Raw genomic sequence first — 24,635 nt, 5'->3', positions numbered from 1 at the left:
TGACTGTTTAAAATCAATCCCTAGAAAATTGTTTAACTTCCCCAGGTCTTTCATTTTAAATCTCTCAGTGAGAATCACTTTGACATTTTTCACAACCTCCTCATTGTTAGCAGCAATTATCAGATCATCAACCCACACAATCAAAATCACTTTTTCATTTTCTGTTTCCCTTGTGTATTGGCAGTTATCAGCAAGATTTTGATCAAAACCGTTTTCAGTGAGATATGCATGCAACAGAGAATTCCAGTTTCGACCTGACTGCTTGAGACCGTATAAGGACTTCTCTAATTTGCATACTAGCTTCTCTCCTGTTTTTGACTTTTTCTCATAACCTTCAGGTTGTTCGGGATAAATCTCACAGTCAATTGGTGCGTGTAGGTATGCGGTTTTCACATCCATTTGATGTAAAACCAGATCTTCCTGCACTGCTTTTTGCATGATTACTCTGACTGTTGTCATGTCAGCAGTAGGCGAGAATGTTTCCTCATAATCGATGCCTTGTTTCTGGCTATAACCTTTTGCAACAAATCTTGCTTTACACTTATCTGACCCATCTGTATTACTTTTGAGTGTATACACCCATCTACCCCCCACTGCCTTTTTGCCTGGTGGTAACTGAGTGATTTTGAATGTATCATTCTCTTTTAGTGACTGCATTTCGTCATTCATTGCATTTATCCATTGCTGTGACCTGGTTGATCGTATGGCATCCTGGTAATTTTGTGGTATGTCGCAAACTGCTCTATAACACGAGTCTACACTAGTTACCAGCATGTCTGCTGTGTCTTCCATGTGATATTCCTGTAGGCGCACAGGCCTTCTCCTAACTCTAGGTGGGTTCTTTCTTTCCTGACCCCCAGCGCTAGACTGTTCACCTTCAATCTCTGAAACAGAAACATCATCTTTAACACTTTGACCTGATGCGTTTCCCATTTTTTCATCATTATTTTCCTCACTGTCAAGGAACCTGGGGTTTACCTCTCTGTCCTGATACTCAGTGTGTGGCCCATGTGTTTGTGTTTCTTTTTCGTTGACTGTCTTGTTTGTAAATTTCACTAGCCTGTGTTTTTGGACCGTTTCTATGTCTGGATAATACACAAGATAAGCTGGGCTGTTCTTGTCGTACCCAATAAAACGACCCTGCTCACATCTAGGATCTAACTTCCCTTTCTCCTGCGTGTATGCAAAACACACCGTTCCAAATTTTTGAAGTTTGGACATGTCTGGCCTCTTGCCTGTGAGCATCTCATAAGGTGTTTTCTTTGTGCGTTTACTGTAACATCTATTTCGCACATAGGCAGCTGTCTGTACAGCATAATTCCACATTTTGTCTGGTAGTTCACTGTCAAAAAGCATACACCTGCCCATCTCATAGAGGGTTCTCCAACTTCTCTCTGCCGTGCCATTTTGGTGCGGCGAATAGGGTGCAGATGTCTCGTGCTTAATCTTATTTTTGGTTAGCAGTGCTCTGAATTCCTTGCTCGTAAATTCAGTACCATTATCCGAACGTAGACATTTAACTTCCCCAAAAGGGGCGGAGTCTGCTAAGAACCTTTCTGTAGCGTGTACTGCATCACTTTTGCATTTGAGAAAATATACAGTCATAGCACCTGAATAGTCATCCGTAAAGGATTGTGCATATTTGTGACCTTCTAAGCTTGGGGTCCTCATAGGACCGGCTAAATCTGTATGTACCAGTTGTAGGGGCTGTGTAGCCTTTCTGTCTGGTTCTCTATTTCTTGTCTGTGTGAATTTACCCTTTACACATACTTCACACAGCTGTGTTGGCCTGGCCGCACTCCCTCTGATTTTCATACCTCTTACCACCCCCATTAATTTTTGTACATCCTCATAATTGCAGTGACCCAATATCTCATGCCAGGTTTGCATGTCGTGGCACATATTGCATTTATCAACAATTTTCTGAACAGTTGGTAAGTAAAACAGATTACCACTCTCATAGAAGTCAAACCTGTCCCCTTTCTTGGTGATCATGTGGCTGTCTCCCTTCTTGAATGTCACTGTCGCCCCACCGTTTGTTGCCCTTGCCACTGAGAAGATGTCGTGTGGGTAGGTCGGTATATACAATGCATCCTGCAGCTGCGCTCTTTGTTGGCGTCCTTCATTGTCTAGTAGATAGATCAGCGCCGTCCCTCTGCGTTGCGCCATCCCACTGCACTTGGTCCCATCCGCCAGCTCGATAGAATGGGTGTCGGGCTGGAATGTGTTGTCAAAGCTCTTGAACTTGGCGATGTCGTTCACAATATGGGATGTCGCGCCGGCGTCAATCATTATCCCTTTCTTCTTGACGTTGACAGATGACCTCTCGTCTGTTGCATGCTTGGCCATGAAACATTGATCCTCTTGGTCGATGTCCTCCTTTTCTTCTGCAACTTTTCTGGCTCCGTCTTTTCCCTTTTTCCTGCATAGAGACTCTGCGTGTGTGTTACTCTTGCAGTGACTGCACCACACTTTCTTGTTACACCTGGTTCTGATATGTCCTTTTTCTCCACATTTGTAACATGTCAGAGTGGCTTCCCCTTCCTTCCAGTGTGTCTTGGTGTCTTGTTTGCTTTGCTTTGTGTTAGTCTTCATCACACTGTCTGCAGGTCCAGTTGTCCTCATCTTCTCAGACTCTTCATAAACCCTCAGTCTTCTCTTGAAGTCTTTGAATGTCACGTTGTCCTCATTTTGTGTAACGTGGACAGCAAGTGGTCTGAATGAGTCTGGCAGTCCATTCAAAATGGTGGCCACAAGCAGCCCGTCACTCATGTTCTCTCCTGCATCACGAAGAGCTGAAATTATATTCTCAGCCCTTATCATATAATCAGTCACAGTCTCATTACCTTCCATTTTTATGGTGGTCAATGAAGTGTACAGGTTTAGAATCCTGGGCTTGCTCTTTCCAGAATAATGTTCTCTTAATAATTTCAAGGCTTTCCTTCCATCATCGGCGGCGTCATGTCTTATCAATGATAGGCTCTTATCATCTAGTGCGTTCACTAGTTGAGCATAACAATCGGCATTCTTCGCTGGATCTGCCCCTATGGCAGCCTCGCCAGTGGGCTCTCTCAAAATGGTGTCTTTTAGCTTCATGATGTGTAAACGGCTGAGGAATCTTGTTTCCCATAAGTCATACTTATCTTCTGTTCCATCGAAGACAATCTGCAGTTGTAGCATTCCTGCTCCGGCCATTTTCACTTGTATTTTTTTTTATAGTTTGCTATCTCCAAAATGTTGCTCAGGCTGTGGCTTGTAGAGTCCTCAATTTTCGCGGGGTTCTCTCGGCGCCATCTTTATCCGAGCTCGCCTAGTAGCTTCTCCTGGCTAACAGTTCTTCTTACTTCTGTTACCTTGTTGTTGCTCTAGACTTGCGTTACTGGGCCCATAACCTGATGAGCATCGTGCGTTGCGGTGGAGATGTAGCCAAACTCTCATGAGACACACTTTGCCTTTGGTCTTGTAGATATATTTATTGTATCGGCAGCATCGTAAATGTGCTGCCGCTAGACATACAGATTGAACTCATCACTCCGGAACAGGAAACATAGGTGTCGGGTAACACAGAGGTAAACACTGCCCTCTAATGGACACAATGAGTAAGGGCGTACAACAGTACAACACTTAACAGCAGCAACACATTGCAAAAAAAGGCATTTTTACCAGTGTGTTACATGGCCTTTCCTTTTAACAACACTCTGTAAAGATTTGGGAACTGAGGAGACATATTTTTGAAGTTGAAATCGTTCCCATTCTTGCTTGATGTACAGCTTAAGTTATTCAACAGTCTCCCTTCTCATTTTTTAGCCTTCATATTGCACTACACAATTTCAATGTCTGGACTACAGCCAGGCCAGTCTAATACCCGCACTCTTTTACTATGAAGCCACGCTGTTGTAACACCTGGCTTGGCATCGTCTTGCAGATATAAGCAGGGGCATTCATGATAACAACATATGTTGTTCCAAAAGCTGTATGTATCTTTCAGCATTAATGGTGCCTTCACAGATGTGTAAGTTACCCATGCCTTGGCCACTAATACACCCCCATACCATCACACATGCTGCCTTTTACATGTTGACCCTAGAACAGTCCGGATGGTTCTTTTCCTCTTTGGTCTGGAGGACACGACGTCCATAATTTCCAAAAACAATGTGAAATGTGGACTCGTCAGACCACAGAACACTTTTTCACTTTGCATCAGTCCATCTTATATGAGCTCGGGCCCAGCGAAGCGTTTCTGGGTGTTGTTGATAAATGGCTTTGGCAGGTCTGTACTACAGGCAGACGTCATGGGCATGACATTAAAGTGCATCCGGCAGTGGAGGCTCCTCTATGGAGTATTGGGGCACTAGGAGGTTAACCCCTTTACTACTGTTACCCCAGCTGTAAAACAACTAAAAGCACACAGAGAGAACGATACTTAGCTTTTTTGCAACAGCGAGCAGTCAGCGAGCAGTCACTCACGGCAAACCGGAACTGGAATTGAATACACCTCCATACCATCACAGATGGTGGCTTTTCAACTTTGCGCCTATACCAGTCCAGATAGTTCTTTTCCTCCTTGGTCCGGAGGACAAAACGTCCACAGTTTCCTGAACCAATTTCAAATGTGGACTCGTCAGACCACAGAACACTTTTCTACTCTGCATCAGTCCATTTTAGATGAGCTCGGGCCCAGCGGAGCTGGCGGCGTTCCTGGGTGTTGTTGATAAATGGCTTTCGCGTTGAACAGTAGAGTTTTAACTTGCACTCAAGACGTAGCAACCAACTGTAGTTACTGACAGTGGTTTTCTGAAGTTTTCCTGAGCTCATGTGGTGATATCCTTTACACACTGATGTGGCTTTTTGATGCAGTACCGCCTGATGGCTTGAAAGTCACGGGCATTCAATGTTACGTGCAGTGATTTCTCTAGATTCTCTGAACCTTTTGATGATATTACGGAGCGAAGATGGTGAAATCCCTGAATTCCACGCAATAACTCGCTGAGAAATGTTCTTAAACAATTTGCTCAGGCTTTTGTTGACAAAGTGGTGACCCTCGCCCTGTCCTTGTTTGTGAATGACTGAGCATTTCATGAAAGCTGCTTTTATACCCAATCATGGCACCCACCTGTTGCCAATTAGCCTGTTCACCTGTGGGATGTTCCAAATAAGTTTTTGATGAGGATTCCTCAATATTATCAGTATTTTTTGCCACTTGTGCCAGCTTTTTTTAAACATGTTGCAAGCATGAAATTCCAAATAAGCTAATATTTGCAAAAAATAACGTTTTCCCAATTCGAATGTTATGTACTGTATCTTGTATTTGCAGTCTATTCAATTGAATATAAGTTGAAAAGGATTTGCAAATCATTGTATTCTCTTTTTATTTACCATTTACACAATGTGACAACTTCATAGCTTATGGGGTTTGTATATATTCAAGGAATGGAGGAGCGTGCAAACATGTTATGTTCTGAGAGGGAGGCTCACGGTGCCACACTTTGATGCATCAAGATGGTTGTATTCATACCCTTTATATCTAATTAATACAAACTGCTGTTCCTTGTATCTATGTTAATCTAGGTGAATGCAGGCGCTGGGATCAGCATAAACAAAAAATCCACTTTTCACACGCTGACTTTTCAAAACTGCAGAGATGATGACTCCGGTGTTTATGGCTTTGTGTGCGGTGACCAGAGTACCCAGGGAAAGGTCACAGTCGGAGGTATAATTGACGTAACTCTACAACCCAATCTGGTCCATTCCAGTGCATAATGCTTAATTACACCTTCTGCTTTGTAGATGTACCTGAATTTGACCCCGACGGCCTTCCCAAGTTCTCCAAGCCCTTAACAGTAAGAGTGGGCCAGAACGCCACTTTCAAGATGCCCTTTGCGGCCCAGGAGTCTCTGATTGTTAACTGGTGTAAGAATGGCACCGAGGTCAAAGACGGCGGAGAAGTCAAGATTGTGAGGGAGCCCAATCACAGCCGACTGCTCCTCAAAGACTGCCTCCAGACAGACGCAGGGATAATTAAAATCCAGCTCAAAAATGCGTTTGGAGCCGTGGAGGCCACATCTCAGCTTTTTGTGCTCGGTAGTAAACTCACAAGTAATCCAATGGGAAATGTCACTACAAACCACTATGTTTGTCCACACAGATCGTCCTGGTCCACCAGAGGGTCCCGTTGAGATTCTAGAAACTACCTCGTCTCTGATCGAGATCAAATGGAACCCTCCCAAAGACGACGGTGGTTCGGCTGTCACCGGCTACATCGTGGAGCGGCAGCCGGAAGGCCACAGTCTGTGGACGAAGATTGGGGATGTCTCTGGTGACAAGACCTCATTCAGAGATAGGAATGTGGCTCACGGGAAGAAGTACAGCTACCGCATCTACGCAGAGAACACTGAGGGCCTAAGTGACTCGCTGCAGACCACTGACAGTATCATGGCTGGCATAATGAGTGAGCAGAATTCAAAGACCTGTCAAACATTTCAGTAGACAGGTCGTTTTCTAGTTGCCAACATTGTTACTTGATTCCACAGTACTTTCCGGGCCACCTGGTGCTCCCAAAGTGGTTAGTACTTCAAAGACCTGTATCACGTTGATGTGGACCCCTCCTGAGGATGACAGAGGGGTGCCCATCATTGGTTACCAACTGGAGAAACGCAAAAAAGACACAAATCTGTGGATTCCTCTCAATGCAGTCAATGAACCCATTGAAGGTTTATCACAAAAACACCAACATATCCTGCGGTTACCACTAAAGATTCACGATTCATCGTGTTCTTTTTTTAACAGATGTGAACTACGCCGTTAAAGATGTCACTGAGGGATCAGAATATGAGTTCAGAGTTCTGGCAATTAATGAGTCAGGAGCAGGGGAGCCGAGCCCTCCCTCTGCAATGGTGTGTGCAAAGAATCCCAACAGTAAGTGCCTACTCTAAATATCTAAGATTGCACTCTACAGTTGAGAGTATGTATCTAAAATGTATGTGTTTCGGTTCAGCGAGGCCTCATTTCAAAAACCCAGAGGACTTCATTGTCGTCCGAGCAGGCAATTCTGCACGTGTGAGAATTTGCTATGAGGTATGACTTTACAAGCTGAACTATTGGATTCCTCAAATTTAATCTTTAGTTAGCACTTCACTGCAGTTTGACATTTATTTAAATGGCTCTAGGCTGAACCTCCACCTGAGATCACATGGCTCAAGGATGATGAACCATTACCCCCATGGATTCAAATCATCCACACTGAGGGAATGTCCCAGCTTGTTATTCCCTCATCCAAGCGCTCAGACTCTGCAATCTACACCATTGTCGCCAAAAACTCTGTCGGGCAGGCCTGCTTTGACGTTGAGGTTAGAGTTACAGGTGAGAAGGATGGCGCCGACTGCTGAAGTCTCATGTGTGAAATGCAGAAATGGTATCACATCATTCAGAGACAAACACCAGTTATATTCTTGATCTGAAGTCCAAGCTCATGAATGGAAGAGTAGTAGCTTCAAAGAAGATATGCGTCCCATATTGAGGGACATATTTGTTTTTGACGTATTCTTCTGTCGATCAAATATGAGACAATTTAGTTAGTATTTCCTAGGGATGGTTGGCAAAACTGCATGTTGCACGTTCCTACACTCTGCCCCGGCCCATCACCAAACTTCTTGCATAACAAAATACATTTTTAAAGATTAAATTTCGGTGGCATTTGAATTTAGGGCTTCCACTGCGTTTTCACCATTACAACAACATCGTCGGCTCAGATCCCACATCAGGGCGACCGGTGCAGTGGAAGTCGAGTGGATCTAGCATATTATTGTGAGAGTCCAGTCCATAGTGGATCTAACATAATAGTGTGAAAGTCCAGTCCATAGTGAATCAAACATAATAGTGTGATAATCCAGTCCATAGTGAATCTAACATAATAGTGTGAGTCCAGTCCATAGTGGATCTAACATATTAGTGAGAGTCCAGTCAATAGTGGATCCAACATAAGAGTGAGAGTCCAGTCCATAGTGGATCTAACATAATAGTGGGAGAGTCCAGTCCATAGTGAATCTAACATAATAGTGGGAATCCAGTGCATAGTAAATCTAACATAATAGTGTGAGTCCAGTCCATAGTGGATCTAACATAATAGTGAGAGTCCAGTCCATAGTGGATCTAACATAATAGTGAGAGTCCAGTCCATAGTGGATCTAACATAATAGTGGGAGAGTCCAGTCCATAGTGAATCTAACATAATAGTGAGAGTCCAGTCCATAGTGAATCTAACATAATAGTGTGAGTCCAGTCCATAGTGGATGTAACATAATAGTGACAGTCCAGTCCATAGTGGATCTAACATAATAGTGAGAGTCCAGTCCATAGTGGATCCAACATAATAGTGGGAGAGTCCAGTCCATAGTGAATCTAACATAATAGTGAGAATCCAGTCCATAGTGAATCTAACATAATAGTGTGAGTCCAGTCCATAGTGGATCTAACATAATAGTGAGAGTCCAGTCCATAGTGGATCCAACATAATAGTGAGAATCCAGTCCATAGTGAATCCAACATAATAGTGTGAATCCAGTCCATAGTGGATCTAACATAATAGTGAGAGTCCAGTCCATAGTGGATCTAACATAATAGTGAGAGTCCAGTCCATAGTGAACCCAACATAATAGTGAGAGTCCAGTCCATAGTGGATCTAACATAATAGTGAGAGTCCAGTCCATAGTGGATCTAACATAATAGTAGGAGAGTCCAGTCCATAGTGAATCTAACATAATAGTGAGAATCCAGTCCATAGTGAATCTAACATAATAGTGTGAGTCCAGTCCATATTGGATCTAACATAATAGTGAGAGTCCAGTCCATAGCGGATCTAACATAATAGTGAGAGTCCAGTCCATAGTGGATCTAACTTAATAGTGAGAGTCCAGTCCATAGTGGATATAACATGATAGTGTAAAAGTCCAGTCCATAGTGGATCTAACATAATAGTGTGAGAGTCCAGTCCATAGTGGATCTAACATAATAGTGTGAGAGTCCAGTCTTTAGTGGGACCAGCCGGAGACCATCCTATCTAACGCCAAGTTTGCAGTTGTTAACCACTGATTAAAATATATATACATGTATATATATATATATTAAATATAGACAATACAGAGCAATGTTTTCCCGATACCAATATTTTGGTACCAACACTACAATGCATTTCGATACTTTTCTATATAAAGAGCACCACAAAAAATTGCATATTGGCCTTATTTTAACCAATTTTTTTTACAGTGACTTAAACAAATGTTTCTTATTGCAAGTTTTTTCTTAAATAAAATAATGAACATACTAGACAACTTGTCTTTTAGTATTAAGTAATTGAACAAAGACTCCTAATTAGTCTGCTGAACTATGCTAACATATTGTGTCATTTATTTACCTATTATTTTGTACACATTATCAGGGACAAACTGTAAAAATTGATTATTCAGCTACTTTTCATTTACTGTTAATATCTGCTTATTTTCTGTTTTAACATGTTCTATCTACACTTTTGTTAAAATGTGATAATCATTTATTTTTTCTCTTCTTTGATACTTTACATTAGTTTTAGATGGTACCACACATCTAGGTATCGACCAGATACCAAGTAGTTACAGGATCATACAAGAAAATATAATACCTAATAAACACATGGATGGTCATATTCAATGTCCTCATGTGTCCAGGGACGTATTTCCTGAAAAACGAAAGAAGATGTTGTGATGCCAAAAAATATCGATGTATTCATAGTAGTATCGACGAGATACGCTCCTGTACTTAGTATCATTACAGTGGATGTCAGGTTTAAATCCACCCATGGCATTTTTTTACATTGTGACGCCGGTGAGCTATTGTATCCTCCTACGGTGTGTAGTAAAGCATGTTTAGCTATTTCTCATGCTGCAGTGATATTGATGCGTGTAAGCAACTTACACTATTTATCGCCATGGAGGCCAGGATTAGTGATTTAGAAGTAGCTACAACACTGCAGACTGCGGCTGGATGTTAGCTGATAGCCATATGTTATTTAGACTATATCATCTTTGACTGTATTGTAATTCATCAATATATGGAGATGTGTAACATAATGTCTGTCACAGAAACCAGCAAGGCCAAACATCAATTTGTGAGGTGTATACGTTATCAAAAGTTAAGTAATCAGTTAACCTCCTGACACAAAATTGTCCATTACAGAGGATGATGCTTCTTATGCAGTTAAAAAAAAATCTAAAAACAAATAATACTGTTTTACACTTACTAAACCGGATGTCATTTGAAAGACACTCAATTATAAGTCCTGGAAGCATTTTATGTTCCTGTTGTTTGTGCTTAAAATACACGTTTGTAGTGATCGACATGAGTAGAACATTTGAGGATTTTGTTTATGTTCAAATACAGTAAGTGTGTTTATCTATTGCTTTAAGTGAAGTGAAGTGAATTATATTTATATAGCACTTTTTCTCTAGTGACTCAAAGCGCTTTACATAGTGAAACCCAATATCTAATTTTTTTTTTTTTTACATTTAAACCAGTGTGGGTGGCACTGGGAGCAGGTGGGTAAAGTGTCTTGCCCAAGGACACAATGGCAGTGACTAGGATGGCCGAAGCGGGATTCGAACCTGCAACCCTCAAGTTGCTGGCCCGGCCGCTCTACCAACCGAGCTATACCACCCACTGTAGCATTTTTAACGTACCACCCTATTACTTTGACAATATTGTACTGGGAAATGTTGATATCTTTACATCTCCAGTGCGTCACATCAGGCATTTGAGTTTTCCGTCTATAGTCGAAAATCCATCTTTTTTATCCCTGTAAAAATGTAAACAATATTTTCAGTTGTGTGTTAAAATCTTGATCTGTCTCTTTGCCATACCTGCCAACAATTACGGTTTTCCCGTAATGAGTACTGTTTTTGATCATCCAGTGGTAAAAAATATATTTTTTTTTATTGAAAATGATTAACTTAAAAATGGAAGCTATGTAGCGAAGCAACTCCAAGGGGAAGGGACAAACTATACATCAATGATGATTGGTTGGTTTACGTATGAGAACATCCATGTTTGGTTGATTGTTTACTATGATGAGTCACGTTTGGTTAAGATTAGGGCAAAACTTTACGAACAGGCCAATCAGAGGCATGATAGGGTGGGTCATGGAACCAGGAAGTGAAATCACAACAAACATCCCAAATGACGAGTCGGAGAAGAGAAGAGGGAATATTCAAGATTTATATATTAAAAAAACTAACAGAATATCCAGGAAACCCACAATGCGGTCACTTGGCCCCCTTGTCCCCCCACCAGGGCACCGCCTTGGACCTGGCTGGGGACCTGCAGCCCCCAGATCTCCGGCTTATTTTCAGTCTGTTTCATTAAGTTCTAATCACATGCCTGGTACATGTTTAGTTCTAACTGTAGATATAGTCCAAATTACAATGGTAGTCACCATTTTGTGTCCTCACAAACGTAATTACCTCTGAACCATGCTTTGAAATGGCATATAAATGTTTCAAAACTTGGGAATTCTCCTTCTCTGGGTAGCAAACCTTTCCCCGGTAAGCATCCATTGTAAGACAATATATTTTGACTAGAGGATTAATTAAACAAGAAGCTGAGAGAGAGCTGAACCAGAAGGCAAGGCTCTTGGTCTACCGAGCTAGCTACATTCCTACTCTCACCTATGGTCATGAAGTGTGGGTCATGACCGAAAGAATAAGATGGCGAGTACAATTGCCCGAAATGAGTTTCCTCAAAAGGGTGGCTGGCATCTCCCTTGGAGATGGGGTGAGAAGTTCAGTCACCCGAGAGAGACTCGGAGTAGAGCCGCTGCTCCTTCACTTGGAAAGGAACCAGCTTAGGTGGTTCGGGCATCTCTTGCGGATGCCTCACGAGCGTCTCCCTAGGGAGGTCCTCCTTGCACGTCCCACTGGGAGGAGACCCCGCGGCAGGCCAAAGACCGGATGGGGAGATGTACATCTCCTCTCTGGCCTGGGAACGCCTCGGGACTCCCCAGGAGGAAGTTGCTAATGTTGCTTTGGAGAGGGAAGTTTGAAGTTCTCTGCTGGAGCTGTTGTCCCCGCGACCCGATTCCGGATAAGCGCTTGAAGATGGATGTATAGATGAAGCTGAGAGAGGGGCATGAAGTCAATATGTTTCTTCCTCACAACCAGATGAACCCAAAAGCCCAGGGCCAATAGAGCTGGAACAGACCGTCCAGGGCAAAGTGGTGATATCGTGGGCTCCCTCTCCAGACCAGGAACTGGATGACAGAATTTACTACGTGGTAACTCAACGCGACTCCAACACCAGGATATGGAAGACAGTGTCGGACCGCCTCTTCACTAACACGTACACTGCCAACAACATTCTTCCCGGGATCGAATACCATTTCAGGGTCTACGCCAAGAACGACATGGGCCTCTCAGATCCATCTCAGTCACCGACGTGGGGAGCCAATAGTAACAGAGGTATGCGACTCTTTCCCGCTGAACATAACACTCCACATTTGACAGAATCCGAAATGTCAACACATTCTCATCTCTTTATTTCTGGCGTCATCGTCATTTAGTCCCGTTTTTTGCAAACGCAATCAACTCGTCGCATGTTAGCTTCGAGAGGCCCCCGTCCATCTTGGTGCCCCTGAAGGTCCATGCACCGCCAAGAGGCTACCAGGTCTACATGACGTGCGCCGTGCGAGGATTCCCGACTCCCACAGTGTCCTGGTTCCTCAACGAGCAGTGCATCAACTCGGACAGCAACTACTACATCACCAATTCCTTTGGCGTCTGCTCCATGTATATTCTCAGAGTGCGCCCCAAGGACAGTGGAGAGTACAAAGTCATGGCAGTCAACTCCTTTGGCAAGGCCGAGTGTTCCACCAAACTCATTGTTCGAGGTAAGACACATCATCGGGATTTGCTGAAACCTCTTGATGATCATTTCACTTGTTTCTCCTCAGAATGAAAGAGCCCAGGTCTCGTCTGACCGCACTTTTAGATCTGCAAGGTATCAAATAAGAACGTATTTATTTCAACTTCTGCAAATGGATTTCAGAACTATAGGATCCAGCACACCCCACCACCCCGGAGGGGACAAGCAGTAGAAAATGGATGGATATCATAACCCATTACCCTGCATCTAAAATAAATCACCAAACTGTCACGTGTGTGTGTTTTATTCTTCTTTTATAAATGTATTTACTTTTACAATGCAATAGAACACCGGGAATCAAACAATCCACAGGGGATGCTGAGGATTTGTTCCGATATGAAACAAATACTCTCATAAAAAATACTGTAGAATACTTTGGTCACACATTGTATACTGGAGACCAATGATTGTCCTAGTCTACATTTCCTTGAGGTCTAGATCCTATTAACTAAATATGCTTCGATGTAAATTTTGCTCCACAGTCAGATAAATATTACAGGTATGTGTATGTCTACAAACGGTTCATGTAGAGTTTTCTTTAGAATGGAATAGAAAGTACTTTATTGATCCCTGGGGGAAATTCAGCACCAGAGTTCGCTCAAAATAGACATTAAATACTATGCAGCAATATTCACATGTGAATAATATAAATACTGTCTATTATACAGCATTATTCACTTGTGAATAATATCAATCAATCAAGGACTGCACAAGCCACAACGACATCCGCGGTACAGAGCCCACATAAGAGCAAGGAAAAACTCACCCCAGTGGGACGTCAGTGACAATGACTATGAGAAACCTTGGAGAGGACCGCATGGGAGGGCAACTCCCTCCTCTAGGGGAGACCGAAAGCAATGGATGTCGAGCGGGTCTAACATGATATTGTGAATGTCCAGTCCATAGTGGGTAAAATATATAAATACAGTATATTATACTGCATTATTCACATGTGAATAATGTAAATACAGTCTATTATACAGTGTATACATTTGATATACTTTGATAGTTTAGTAAAACATTGTATTGTGTGATCATGCTACTAGTACTTTTCCATTCCGGTAATGTCCGTGCTGCCGGTATACTTCCATTGCCCTATTATCTGTTGTTGATTTCCATATTTTGGTCCTCTTGCACAAACATGATGACTCACTCATCAAAGGTGGGGGGCTGCCTTCTCATTATAAGAGTTAATTCCTTTTGTCTTACTTCCAGACCTCTCTTGGCAATGCTATGGTTGCGTTGTAAGGGCTAGTCTCCTAAAGCTTTAGTAAAACTTGGCCAAGTACTATTATGTCTCGGTGGTCTCTTTTACTCAACATAAATGTCATCCAAAAGAACTTGGGATTGACCAGTTTTTTTATTCCCTGAGAGAAAGACTGGTCGCGCAACAACACATACCAGCCCCCCAGACATTTGTTTCTATCAATGTGGCCCTCAAGTCAAAATAATTGCCCAAGTCTGACATAGCGAGTGAACTACATGATAATGTTTGCACCAGTTAGCCTTCCTGATGCAACATTGGCCGGGGATCAAACACACCCCTTCTATCACAAGTGCAAGTGTGTACTGTTACTCCATCAGGGACCGCCAAAAGAATTGATATATTGCGCTTTTTTATTCTCTTTTTGATGACAGAGCAGAAAAGATCAGGAAATATGTTAAAGGCCATAAACAGAGTATCTGCGGGGTCTTAAAAAATCTAAAATCCAATAATTCAAATTTACTGTAAGGCCTTAAAACCCCTTGAAGTCCATCCAACTCTCATAAAAATCCTTAAATACGACCATGAAAGCTCGTATTTCTTTTTAGGTTATCGATCCGCCTGCACTCCCAGCAGGACTGCAAATGTTGTCCTCCTTTTGCTCAGTTGTCAGAAGTTGACCATTTAGCTTTAGCAAAGATCAATTAATCAATCAAAATGTGTTTATATTGGTCTTCATCACAAGTGTCTCAAAAGGCTTCACAAACTAACGACATCCCCTGACCTAAACCCACAAAGGAAAACTCAAAAGACCCCAGTTTGGGGAAAAGAAGAGGCATTGAGAAGGGACCACAGATGTTGAGTGGGGATAAATGCATTAATAGATAGTGGGGGAGTACTATCCAGCGGGAAGTCATAGGGGTAGAGATGCTAACAGTCACTTTCACACGGTCCACTTTATCATTTAAATATTTATAATTCACTCTGGGCCTCTGGTTTTTCTTCATGTTGTGGAGGTTTCCTGCGTCTTGCTCGGCTTCTTCTGACCACAGTATCACACAGCTCAGGATACAGGTTTGACACAGTATTTAATACATCTTTTACTTTACACAATTGTCCGTCTTTCAAGCTTTTCAGCTGTCTTTGTTCGTCTCGGTGCGTCTCTCCCGCGTCCTCATGCGTCTCTCGCTTCATGGTCTCCAGCGGTGCTAATAAAGGGAACAGGTGATTAGATAACTCGTTCCAGCTGAGGTATCCACTCACCTGTTTGCCGCTTCATGGCCGGCCCCTGCACACACCCCGCCCGCAGGGGACGCGTGGAACACACCCCTCTCCACATGCCTCCACCGCCAGACACAGGCCGGGCACCCGTCCGGCCGCGCCCACTCCCCCCCCTCCCCCCCCCCCTCCGGAAGTCGGCCACGGCCATCTGCGCTCCCGGCCTGTGGACCACCCGGAAGTTGTAGGGTTGTAATGCGAGATACCACCGGGTGATCCGCGCATTGGCGTCCTTCATACGGTGGAGCCACTGGAGAGGTTTGTGATCTGGGCAGAGACTGAAGGCCCGCCCCAGCAGGTAGTAGCGGAGGGCCCCGACCGCCCACCGGATGGCGAGGCACTCCCTCTCCACCGTACTGTACCTCGCCTCCCGGTCCGACAATTTCCGGCTGATGTACAGTATGGGGCGATCGACGCCCTCCACCCGCTGAGTCAAAACGTCCCCCAGTCCCCGGCCCGACGCGTCCGCCTGCAGACAGAAAGGAATGTTAAAATTTGGCATGCGCAGTACCGGCTCCTCACAAAGTGCGTTCTTTACCTCCTCAAACACCTGCTGGCACCGCTCCGTCCACTGGACCAGGTCTGGAGCACCCTTTCGGGTGAGGTCCGTCAGTGGGCTGGTCAGGTCTGCAAACCGGGGAATAAATCTACGGTAGTAGCCCGCCAGTCCCAAAAACTGCCTCACCTCTTTTTTAGTCTTGGGGGGTGGACAGGCCGCAATTGCCGCCGTCTTGTCAACATGTGGCTGCAGCCTTCCTCCCCCCAATGGTACCCCAGATACTGTACCTCCCTCCGGCCAACCGCGCACTTCGCAGGGTTGGCGGTGAGCCCCGCCCGCCTCAAGGACTCGAGCACCGCCCCCACCCGCCGCAGGTGATCTTCCCAGCTGCTACTCTGGATGATAACATCATCCAGGTAGGCAGCCGCGTATGCAGCGTGGGGTCGCAGCACCCGGTCCATGAGGCGCTGGAACGTGGCAGGCGCACCGAACAACCCGATCGGGAGCGTCACGAACTGGTATAAACCTTCGGGAGTGGAGAAGGCCGATTTTTCCCGGGACTCTGGTGATAAGGGAATCTGCCAGTAGCCCTTGGTTAAATCCAGTGTCGTGAAAAAACGAGCAGTGCCCAGCCGATCCAGAAGCTCGTCGACCCGAGGCATTGGGTACGCGTCAAAACGTGACACCTCATTCACCTTGCGGTAATCCACACAGAACCGCACAGACCCATCCTTCTTCCCTACAAGAACGATAGGGCTGCACCATGCGCTGTGGGATTCTTCTATTACTCCTAACTCCAGCATGGTTTTGAATTCGTCCCGCACTATTTTGCGTTTGTGCTCGGGAAGCCTGTATGGCCGAGACCGCACCGTAAACCCCGGGCTGGTCTCAATATGATGTTGGATGAAATCTGTGCGCCCGGGCCGCGAGGAGAACACATCTGCATAGCGCCGCTGTAACTCAGCAACATCCGCTCTTTGAGCCAATGTGAGCTGGTCATCACAGGGAAGAGGAGAAGAAGAAGCAGAGTGCGGGATCTCTGGCCCCAACTCCTCCTCCTCTCTCACTACCGTCACCATGGAGACAGGTTCGGCCTCCCTCCATGCTTTCAGTAGGTTTACATGGTACATTTGTAAGCCTCCACCTCGGTCCGAGCGCCGAACCTCGTAGTCCACATCATTTACCTGCCGTGTGACCTCAAAGGGTCCTTGCCACTTTGCTAGTCATTTTGAGCTGGAAGTTGGGAGTAGTACAAGTATTTTTTCTCCCGGTGAAAATGTTTTCAGCTGGGTTCCCTTGTTGTACGTACGCTGTTGCCGTTGCTGGGCGCGGAACAAATTTTCGCGTTACAAGCGCCCCACCTGGTGGAGTTTTGCTCGCAGGTCCATAACGTATTGTATGTCGTTTTTACTGCGGCTTGAACCTTCCTCCCAGCTTTCTTTAATTAGGTTCAATACGCCGCGCGGCTTCCTGCCGTATAATAACTCGAATGGTGCAAAACCGGTAGAGGTCTGGGGTGCCATCGCAAACAATAGGGGGTCCAGCCATTTATCCCAATTAGGTTTGTCCTCGTGCGTGAACTTACGGATCATGGTTTTCAGCGTTTTATTAAATCGTTCCACCAGCCCGTCAGTTTGTGGGTGGTATACACTGGTGCGGATCGCTTTAATCCCCAATAACCCGTACAGTTCCTTTATCGTGCGTGACATAAAGGACGTGCCTTGGTCCGTCAAAATCTCTTTCGGGATTCCGACGCGGGAAATGACCGTGAAGAGTGCTTGCGCCACACTCTTGGCAGAGATGGAGCGCAGCGGCACTGCTTCGGGATACCGCGTTGCGTAATCCACCAGAACTAACACAAAGCGATATCCCCGTGTGCTTGGGTTAAATGGTCCGATGAGGTCCATCCCAATTCTTTCGAACGGGACCTCCATGAGTGGTAATGGGCGCAAACGGGACTTCGGGACGGCCGCCGGGTTTACCTGCTGGCAATCCGGAGAGGCAGCACACCAGCGGCGTATGTCTGCCCGGATGCCTGGCCAATAGAAACGGACAATGACCCGATTGAGCGTTTTCTCGTACCCCAAGTGGCCAGCGAGGGGATTGCATTGCCCCGCCTGGAAAACCATTTCCCGGCGGGGTTTTGGCACCAACAACTGGGTGGACTCCTCACCTGTTTGAGTGTCACGGCTCACTCTATATAACCTATCCCTAATAATCACAAAGTGGGGGAATACCTGCGTTTTCCCCGGGCGCACCAGCTGACCGTCTATGCAAACCACCTGGTCCCAGGCCACACGCAAAGTTTCATCGCGGGACTGCTCAAGGGGAAAATCCTCCGTGGACTGTTCGTGAACGCATCCCCACACATTGTGTCACTAACTGGTTAAACCCCGGCCAATTTTTTCCTAAAATTATGGGATGCGTAGGGTGCGCGCTTGCGGAAACCTTAACATTATGCTTTTGACCTTCATACCAAATTTCCACTGGCACAATCGGGTACTCGTGCACATCCCCATGAATACACCTAATTCTTCCCAGTGTCGCCTGCCTCAACACCCCGGGTCGAACCAGGTTTTGGTGCATCATGGACTGTTTACAGCCCGAATCTACCATCGCCCGGTATGTATGCCCTTGTATTTTTACTGGGACACAGTACGTCTCCCCCGGATCGGGGGCGGGTGCTGGTATCCCGACAACCCGCATCACATGCCCCACCTCCATTAAGGAGCACTTCCGGCGAACGTGACCGGGTTGACCGCAACCCCAGCACACCGGCCCGGGCGTCTGAGGCGCCCTCTGTGAGGGAAGCCCTCTCTGGACAGCGCTGGTACCCTGAAACAGACAAGGAGACAGTGGATTATATCCCCGGTTCCCTCCCCCTTGTTGGATGTGTATGTGTGTGTGACTGGGTGCGTGTGTGCTTGTTGATCATTTGAGGAGGGGACCTGCTCCATGTTTCCAAGTCCTCCCGCCAGGTGAGGGCGCTGCTCCAGTGTCATCCCGTCTGGTGGCGTGAGTCGTCGGCGAGGTGCAGGGATGGGCCTTTCGGTCGCTTTTGTCGTCACTTCCCTGTGGACCGCTACGTGGTTCTCGGCCATTGTTACTGCAGCTTTTACATCAACGGGGCGGTGGTACCTCAGCCACGCGGCGGTCCTGGGTGGGAGGGCATCCATGAACTGCTCCAGCAGGATTCTTTCCACCACTTCGGGATCCTGCCCGTTCGGCTGGAGCCACCGGGTTGCCGCGTCTCGCAAATGCTGCGCCAGGACGAAGGGGCGGTCTTCTCGTCCCAACTTCATCGCCCGGAACTTTGTCCGATGCTCCTCCGGGCTGCTGCCGACCCGATCCAGGATGGCATGCCGCAGGTTAGCATACTGCATGCGGGCGGCTGCAGGGAGACTCAACGCCGCCCGCTGCGCCTCCCCCACCAGCAGCGGCAGTAGCTTCACTCCCCACTCTTCCTCCGGCCATTTGCATGAGGTTGCGGTGGCCTCAAAGATGTCCAAAAACGTGTGGGGGTCTTCTACCTCCCCCATTCGCTGCATGGATGTCGCTACTCCCCCTCCTACCGTGGATCTGTCCATCAGCTGCTGGATTAGCTGCGTCTGTTGCCGGCTTGCTGCCGATACCTCGGCCAGCACTTGCCCGAGCGTCTCCAGGGGTGATGTGGTGGACATCGTCGTGGTTCGCTTAGGTTGGGTGCCAGTTGTGGAGGTTTCCTGCGTCTCGCCCGGCTTCTTCTGACCACAATATCACACAGCTCAGGATACAGGTTTGACACAGTATTTAATACATCTTTTACTTTACACAATTGTCCGTCTTTCAAGCTTTTCAGCTGTCTTTGTTCGTCTCGGTGCGTCTCTCCCGCGTCCTCATGCGTATCTCGCTTCATGGTCTCCAGCGCTGCTAATAAAGGGAACAGGTGATTAGATAACTCGTTCCAGCTGAGGTATCCACTCACCTGTTTGCCGCTTCATGGCCGGCCCCTGCACATACCCCGCCCGCAGGGGACGCGTGGAACACGCCCCTCTCCACACATGTCTTTGTACTTTTTTGTCAGTATTGATGTGAAATGGTCCTAATAGTACTCAAGGTGCGGCGTTCGGGTCCCACAGATCCGAACACCGGGTCTATGGGACCCGTTTACATTTTTTATTAAAAGAAAAATGATACGATTATATATTTTTTAAAACTGACACTCACTGATTTTGGCTCATTTTCTGTGAGTAACATATATGAGAATACATATTTATTGACCACACACCATACACCCCCCCACACAGTTCTATTACAAATAAGATGTCCGGGTGGAAGTGTGGAAATTGATGTTCTCTCACACACACACACACACACACACACACACACACACACACACACACACACACACACACACACACGCACACACACACACACACACACACACACACACACACACACACACACACACACACACACACACGCACACACACACAGCAGGCCTAGACAGGAGGAGGACAGAGTGTAGGTACACAGAACATCAGAGGGTAAAATGTGCGAGAAAATGAGAGCAGACAGTGTTGACAAACAAATGTTGCAACCTTGTGTGGGAACCGCAGGTGCAGAAACACAAAAGAAGAATCCCTGTGGAATGCAGAAACTGGCAGAGAAATTTCCCTTGCAACGTTCATGTTGTTGTTACTCAGCCAGCGTTTGTGAACAGATGTTTACCTTATCCAAAGAACATCTGTTCCGTATTTTAAAATAAAAGTATCTGATTGTGAGGCATTAAAAGCCACAAAATGCAACGAGTCCATCAAACCCACAAACGCAGGCTGAGTAACAAAAATATGAACATTACACAAGGTTTAAAAAAGTCTTGAAAGGACTTCAACTTGACGGAGAACCTAACAAAGCACTGTCATTCACTAATTCCATTGACATTTTTTAACATTAATGTTTCTCACGGTAATATTGGACATAATGTATTTGTCCATACGGAACACATACTTTTGTTTCTGAAATATGGGCCGATTAAAAGATATGTATTTAAGGGATGGTTGGCAAACCTTCATGTCTCATTGTTTTACACTTAGTTCCGGTTCCAAATCAGCTGTTTTGACAAAACATTCTAACTGAAGTTTGATTCACGCTACCAAAAATGGTACATTAAGTTTGGAAACAGTGATTTTGATATCAAATAACAAGGAGCAGGTGGTCAGCAGACCATAGTGACCTGACAGGGCGGTGAAAAGACACGAGCTCCACCAAGCAGGCATGTGATTTCAACTTAATGAAAAAGACAAAAAATAAACCAAGGGTCTGGGGGGCCGCAGGTCCAGAGCGGTGCCCTGGTGGGGAAATTCAATTTCTGTCTCTTTGACTCCCTCTCCACTTCTAACCACAAGGCCACCACGCTGGTCTAAGGCCACTGAGCAGGTCTAGAAGAAGACCTGAAGAGTGGTACTTTTGAACATTTAACTGTTCCAAATGTGAAAAAATCTTAAAAAGTACAAACAATGGTAAATCTATTAGCAAACTTCTTTTATCTGAATAGCCATTCGTGATTTATAGCATGAAATAACACAACTATGTCACAATATTAAGAGTAGAAATACATAACAAATTGTCCGCTACTGTCTTGTTGTAAAACACCAATGAAAACGGAAAGTAACATTTAGACAGGCTATACTGTAGCAAACATGTCTGCCACAGTCATGTGTTCTTTAAGGTGTATTCCACCTCTTCCAGGTTGGATTTAGGCTTACATGGTAAACAAGTCGAATTAATGTTTAATGCAGACGCATACATTTGTTCAAATGTGGCCAAGTAGACACATTGTGGGTTTGCTACATCACTAAAAGAAACATCTAAGGAAGAGAATCCCTCTGCTATCTTCTACTATCCATCCACCTTCTTCCGATTATCCGAGGTCGGGTCGCGGGGGCAGCAGCCGAAGCAGAGAAGCCCAGACTTTCCTCTCCCCAGCCACTTCGTCCAGGTCTTCCCGGGGGATCCTGAGGCGTTCCAAGGCCAACCGGGAGACATAGTCTACCCAGCATGTCCTGGGTCTTCCCCGTGGCCTCCTACCGGTCAGACATGCCCTAAACACCTCCCTAGGGAGGCGTTCGGGTGGCATCCTGACCAGACGCCCGAACCACCTCATCTGGCTCCATGTGGAGAAGCAGCGGCTTTACTTTGAGCTCCTCTGGGATGGCAGAGCTTCTCACCCTATCTCCAAGGGAGAGCCCCGCCACCCGGCAGAGGAAGCTCATTTTAACCGCCTGTACCCGTGATCTTGTCCTTTCAGTCATAACCCAAAGCTCATGACCATAGGTGAAAATGGGAACGTAGATCGACTGGTAAATTGAGAGCTTTGCCTACCGGCTCAGCTCCTTGTCCACATCAACGGATCAATACAGCGCCCGCATTACTGAAGACGCCGCACTCTTCCCTCACTCGTGAACAAGACTCTGGGGTACTTGAACTCCTCCACTTGGGGGGGGGTGATGCGACTGGGATGAGAATCAGCACCTCCAAGTCCGAGTCCATGGTTCTCTCCCGGAAAGGGTGGAGTTCCATCTCCGGGTTGGAGAGGAGACATAGCCCCATCTTCCACTATTTTTTTGAATATATAAATCTAGAATATTCCCTCTTCTCTTCCCCGACTATCTCCTCGTCTGTTGTGATTTATCTTCCTGGTTCCATTACCCACCCTATCTTGCCTCTGATTGACCCGTCCCTAAAGTTTTGCACTACTCTTAATCTTAACCAACGGTGACTCATCATAGTAAACAACCAACCAATCATGGATATTCTTATAAACCAACCAATCATCATTGATGTTTCCTGTTTAGTTTGTGAAGTTGCTTCGCTACGTAGCTTCCATTTTTAACTTCATTTTTAAATGGAAAACCGTAGTTTTTATCACTGAATTATCAAAAACCGTACTCATTACGGGAAAACCGTAGCTGTTGGCAAAGAGACGGTTTGAGATTTTAACACACGCTGTGCCAGAAGCCTGAAGGGTTCCTGGTTCAATCCCCTCCTTCCACCAACCTCGTCTCATCCGTTGTGTCCTTGAGCAAGACACTTCATCCTTGCTCTTGATGGGTGGTGGTGAGGGCCTTGCATGGCAGCTCCCGCCATCAGTGTGTGAATGGGTGAATGTGGAAAGAGTGTTGAAGCTCTTTGAGTAGCTTGAAGGTAGAATAACCCATTACCATTACATTAAAATAGAACATTTGAACAAGTTTTTTAGACTGTTGCAGTTTTCAGCCACCTGCTCTGAGGAAAGGTCTCCCATTGAGTCAATGATTGGGAGTCCGGAGGATCTCTAACCCTCACATCGCTTTTGAGGAACAAGCTGGGGAACTTTGCAATCGTGAAAAGATTTGATAGAAAAAGTCCTGATCAAGGTGAGGACTATTGACGGGGAGTCTTTATTGAAATGGAGTGTTGGTTTTTCCAAGTCCCCTTTTTAACTTTTTTGTTTGTGCTTTTTGTAATAATCCTGTAGATCTAAAGGATTGCATTAAGAGATACTGGTACGTTTTCAAAGAGCCAGCCTAACATAGGTCATGTATTTCTGGAGTTCCTACATTCATAAACGTGCTCCGAATTTAAGTGACTAATTAGTCAGAGCAGATTGTTTGACATTGTCTATCATCTCTCACCAACGGTCATGTCTTGCGCCATACCTGTGTTCAATATATGATTAAAGGTGAATATTTCTCCCATCCTCTTTCACGTGGGTATTTTAACACACATTGTAGGTTTGGAAAATAATAAGAAAAATGGAAAACATTTTTTTACAGAGATAAAAAAGACGGATTTCTGACTATAGACCGAATTTCTGACTATAGACCGAAAAATCACATTCCTGACCAAGTAAATACGCAAGCCATTGAGCACCGGGTATGTAATAAATAATATTGTGTATTGTATCCTGAAATCGAGCAGCACGGTGGAACAGGGGTTAGTGCATGTGCCTCACTCAGTTGCAGAGCATTACTAGCCATACAGCATTTATTCAGGCGGGCGATCATTTAGCGCAGTGGTCCCCAACCCCCGGGCCGTGGCTCGGTACCGGTCCGTGTATCGATTGATTCCGGGCCGCTCAAGAAATAATTAGTCATTTCCGTTTTATTTATTATCTGAGCCCGAATAATGTTTTATTTTGAAAAATGAAAGTATTTTCTCCGTTATATCTTGGTCATTTGTGCGCCAAAATTTAACACAGCAAGCAAAATGCGTGAAAAACAGACGTCTTTGGAAAGTTTCTTTGTTTTTGGATCGATTGATTGAAACTTTTATTTGTAGATTGCACAGTACAGTACATATTCTGTACAATGGACCACTAAATGGTAACGCCCCAATAAGTTTTTCAACTTGAATCAATTCATGGTACAAATATATACTATCAGCATAATACAGTCATCACACAAGTTAATCATCAGAGTATATACATTGAATTATTTACATTATTTACAATCCGGGATGTGGAGGGGGTCGGGGGTTAGGTTTCGCTGATATCAGCACTTCAGTCATCAACAATTGCATTATCTGAGAAATGGACATTGAAACAGAGTAGGTCTGACTTGGTAGGATATGTACAGCAAGTAGTGGACACAGAGAGATCAGAAAGCATAAGAACAAGTATATACATGTGATTACTTACATTTGATTATTTACAAGAGGTGGGATGTGGAGGGGGAGGGTGTTAGTCTTGGG

General features: G+C 45.3%; 1 protein-coding gene across 3 annotated transcripts in view; it reads left to right on the top strand.

Annotated features, from left to right (window-relative positions):
* Positions 1-13,173, top strand: part of LOC133541812 (immunoglobulin-like and fibronectin type III domain-containing protein 1) — a 51,447-nt gene extending 38,274 nt beyond the window's left edge. For all 3 annotated transcript variants that reach the window (XM_061885426.1, XM_061885432.1, XM_061885433.1), the window contains 10 exons: positions 5,569-5,710; positions 5,788-6,081; positions 6,146-6,448; positions 6,531-6,710; positions 6,787-6,915; positions 6,995-7,074; positions 7,167-7,359; positions 12,183-12,479; positions 12,581-12,907; positions 12,971-13,173. In XM_061885426.1, coding sequence (XP_061741410.1) covers positions 5,569-5,710; positions 5,788-6,081; positions 6,146-6,448; positions 6,531-6,710; positions 6,787-6,915; positions 6,995-7,074; positions 7,167-7,359; positions 12,183-12,479; positions 12,581-12,907; positions 12,971-12,975 — 1,950 coding nt within the window. In that variant the 3' untranslated portion in view covers positions 12,976-13,173. The remainder of the gene's footprint in view (positions 1-5,568; positions 5,711-5,787; positions 6,082-6,145; positions 6,449-6,530; positions 6,711-6,786; positions 6,916-6,994; positions 7,075-7,166; positions 7,360-12,182; positions 12,480-12,580; positions 12,908-12,970) is intronic.
* The last annotated feature ends 11,462 nt before the right edge of the window (positions 13,174-24,635 follow it).

This window comes from Nerophis ophidion, linkage group LG02 (assembly GCF_033978795.1).
Source record: "Nerophis ophidion isolate RoL-2023_Sa linkage group LG02, RoL_Noph_v1.0, whole genome shotgun sequence".
NCBI lineage: Eukaryota > Metazoa > Chordata > Actinopteri > Syngnathiformes > Syngnathidae > Nerophis > Nerophis ophidion.
Note: the sequence above shows the minus strand (reverse complement) of the source record. Positions and strands in the feature narration are given on the sequence as shown.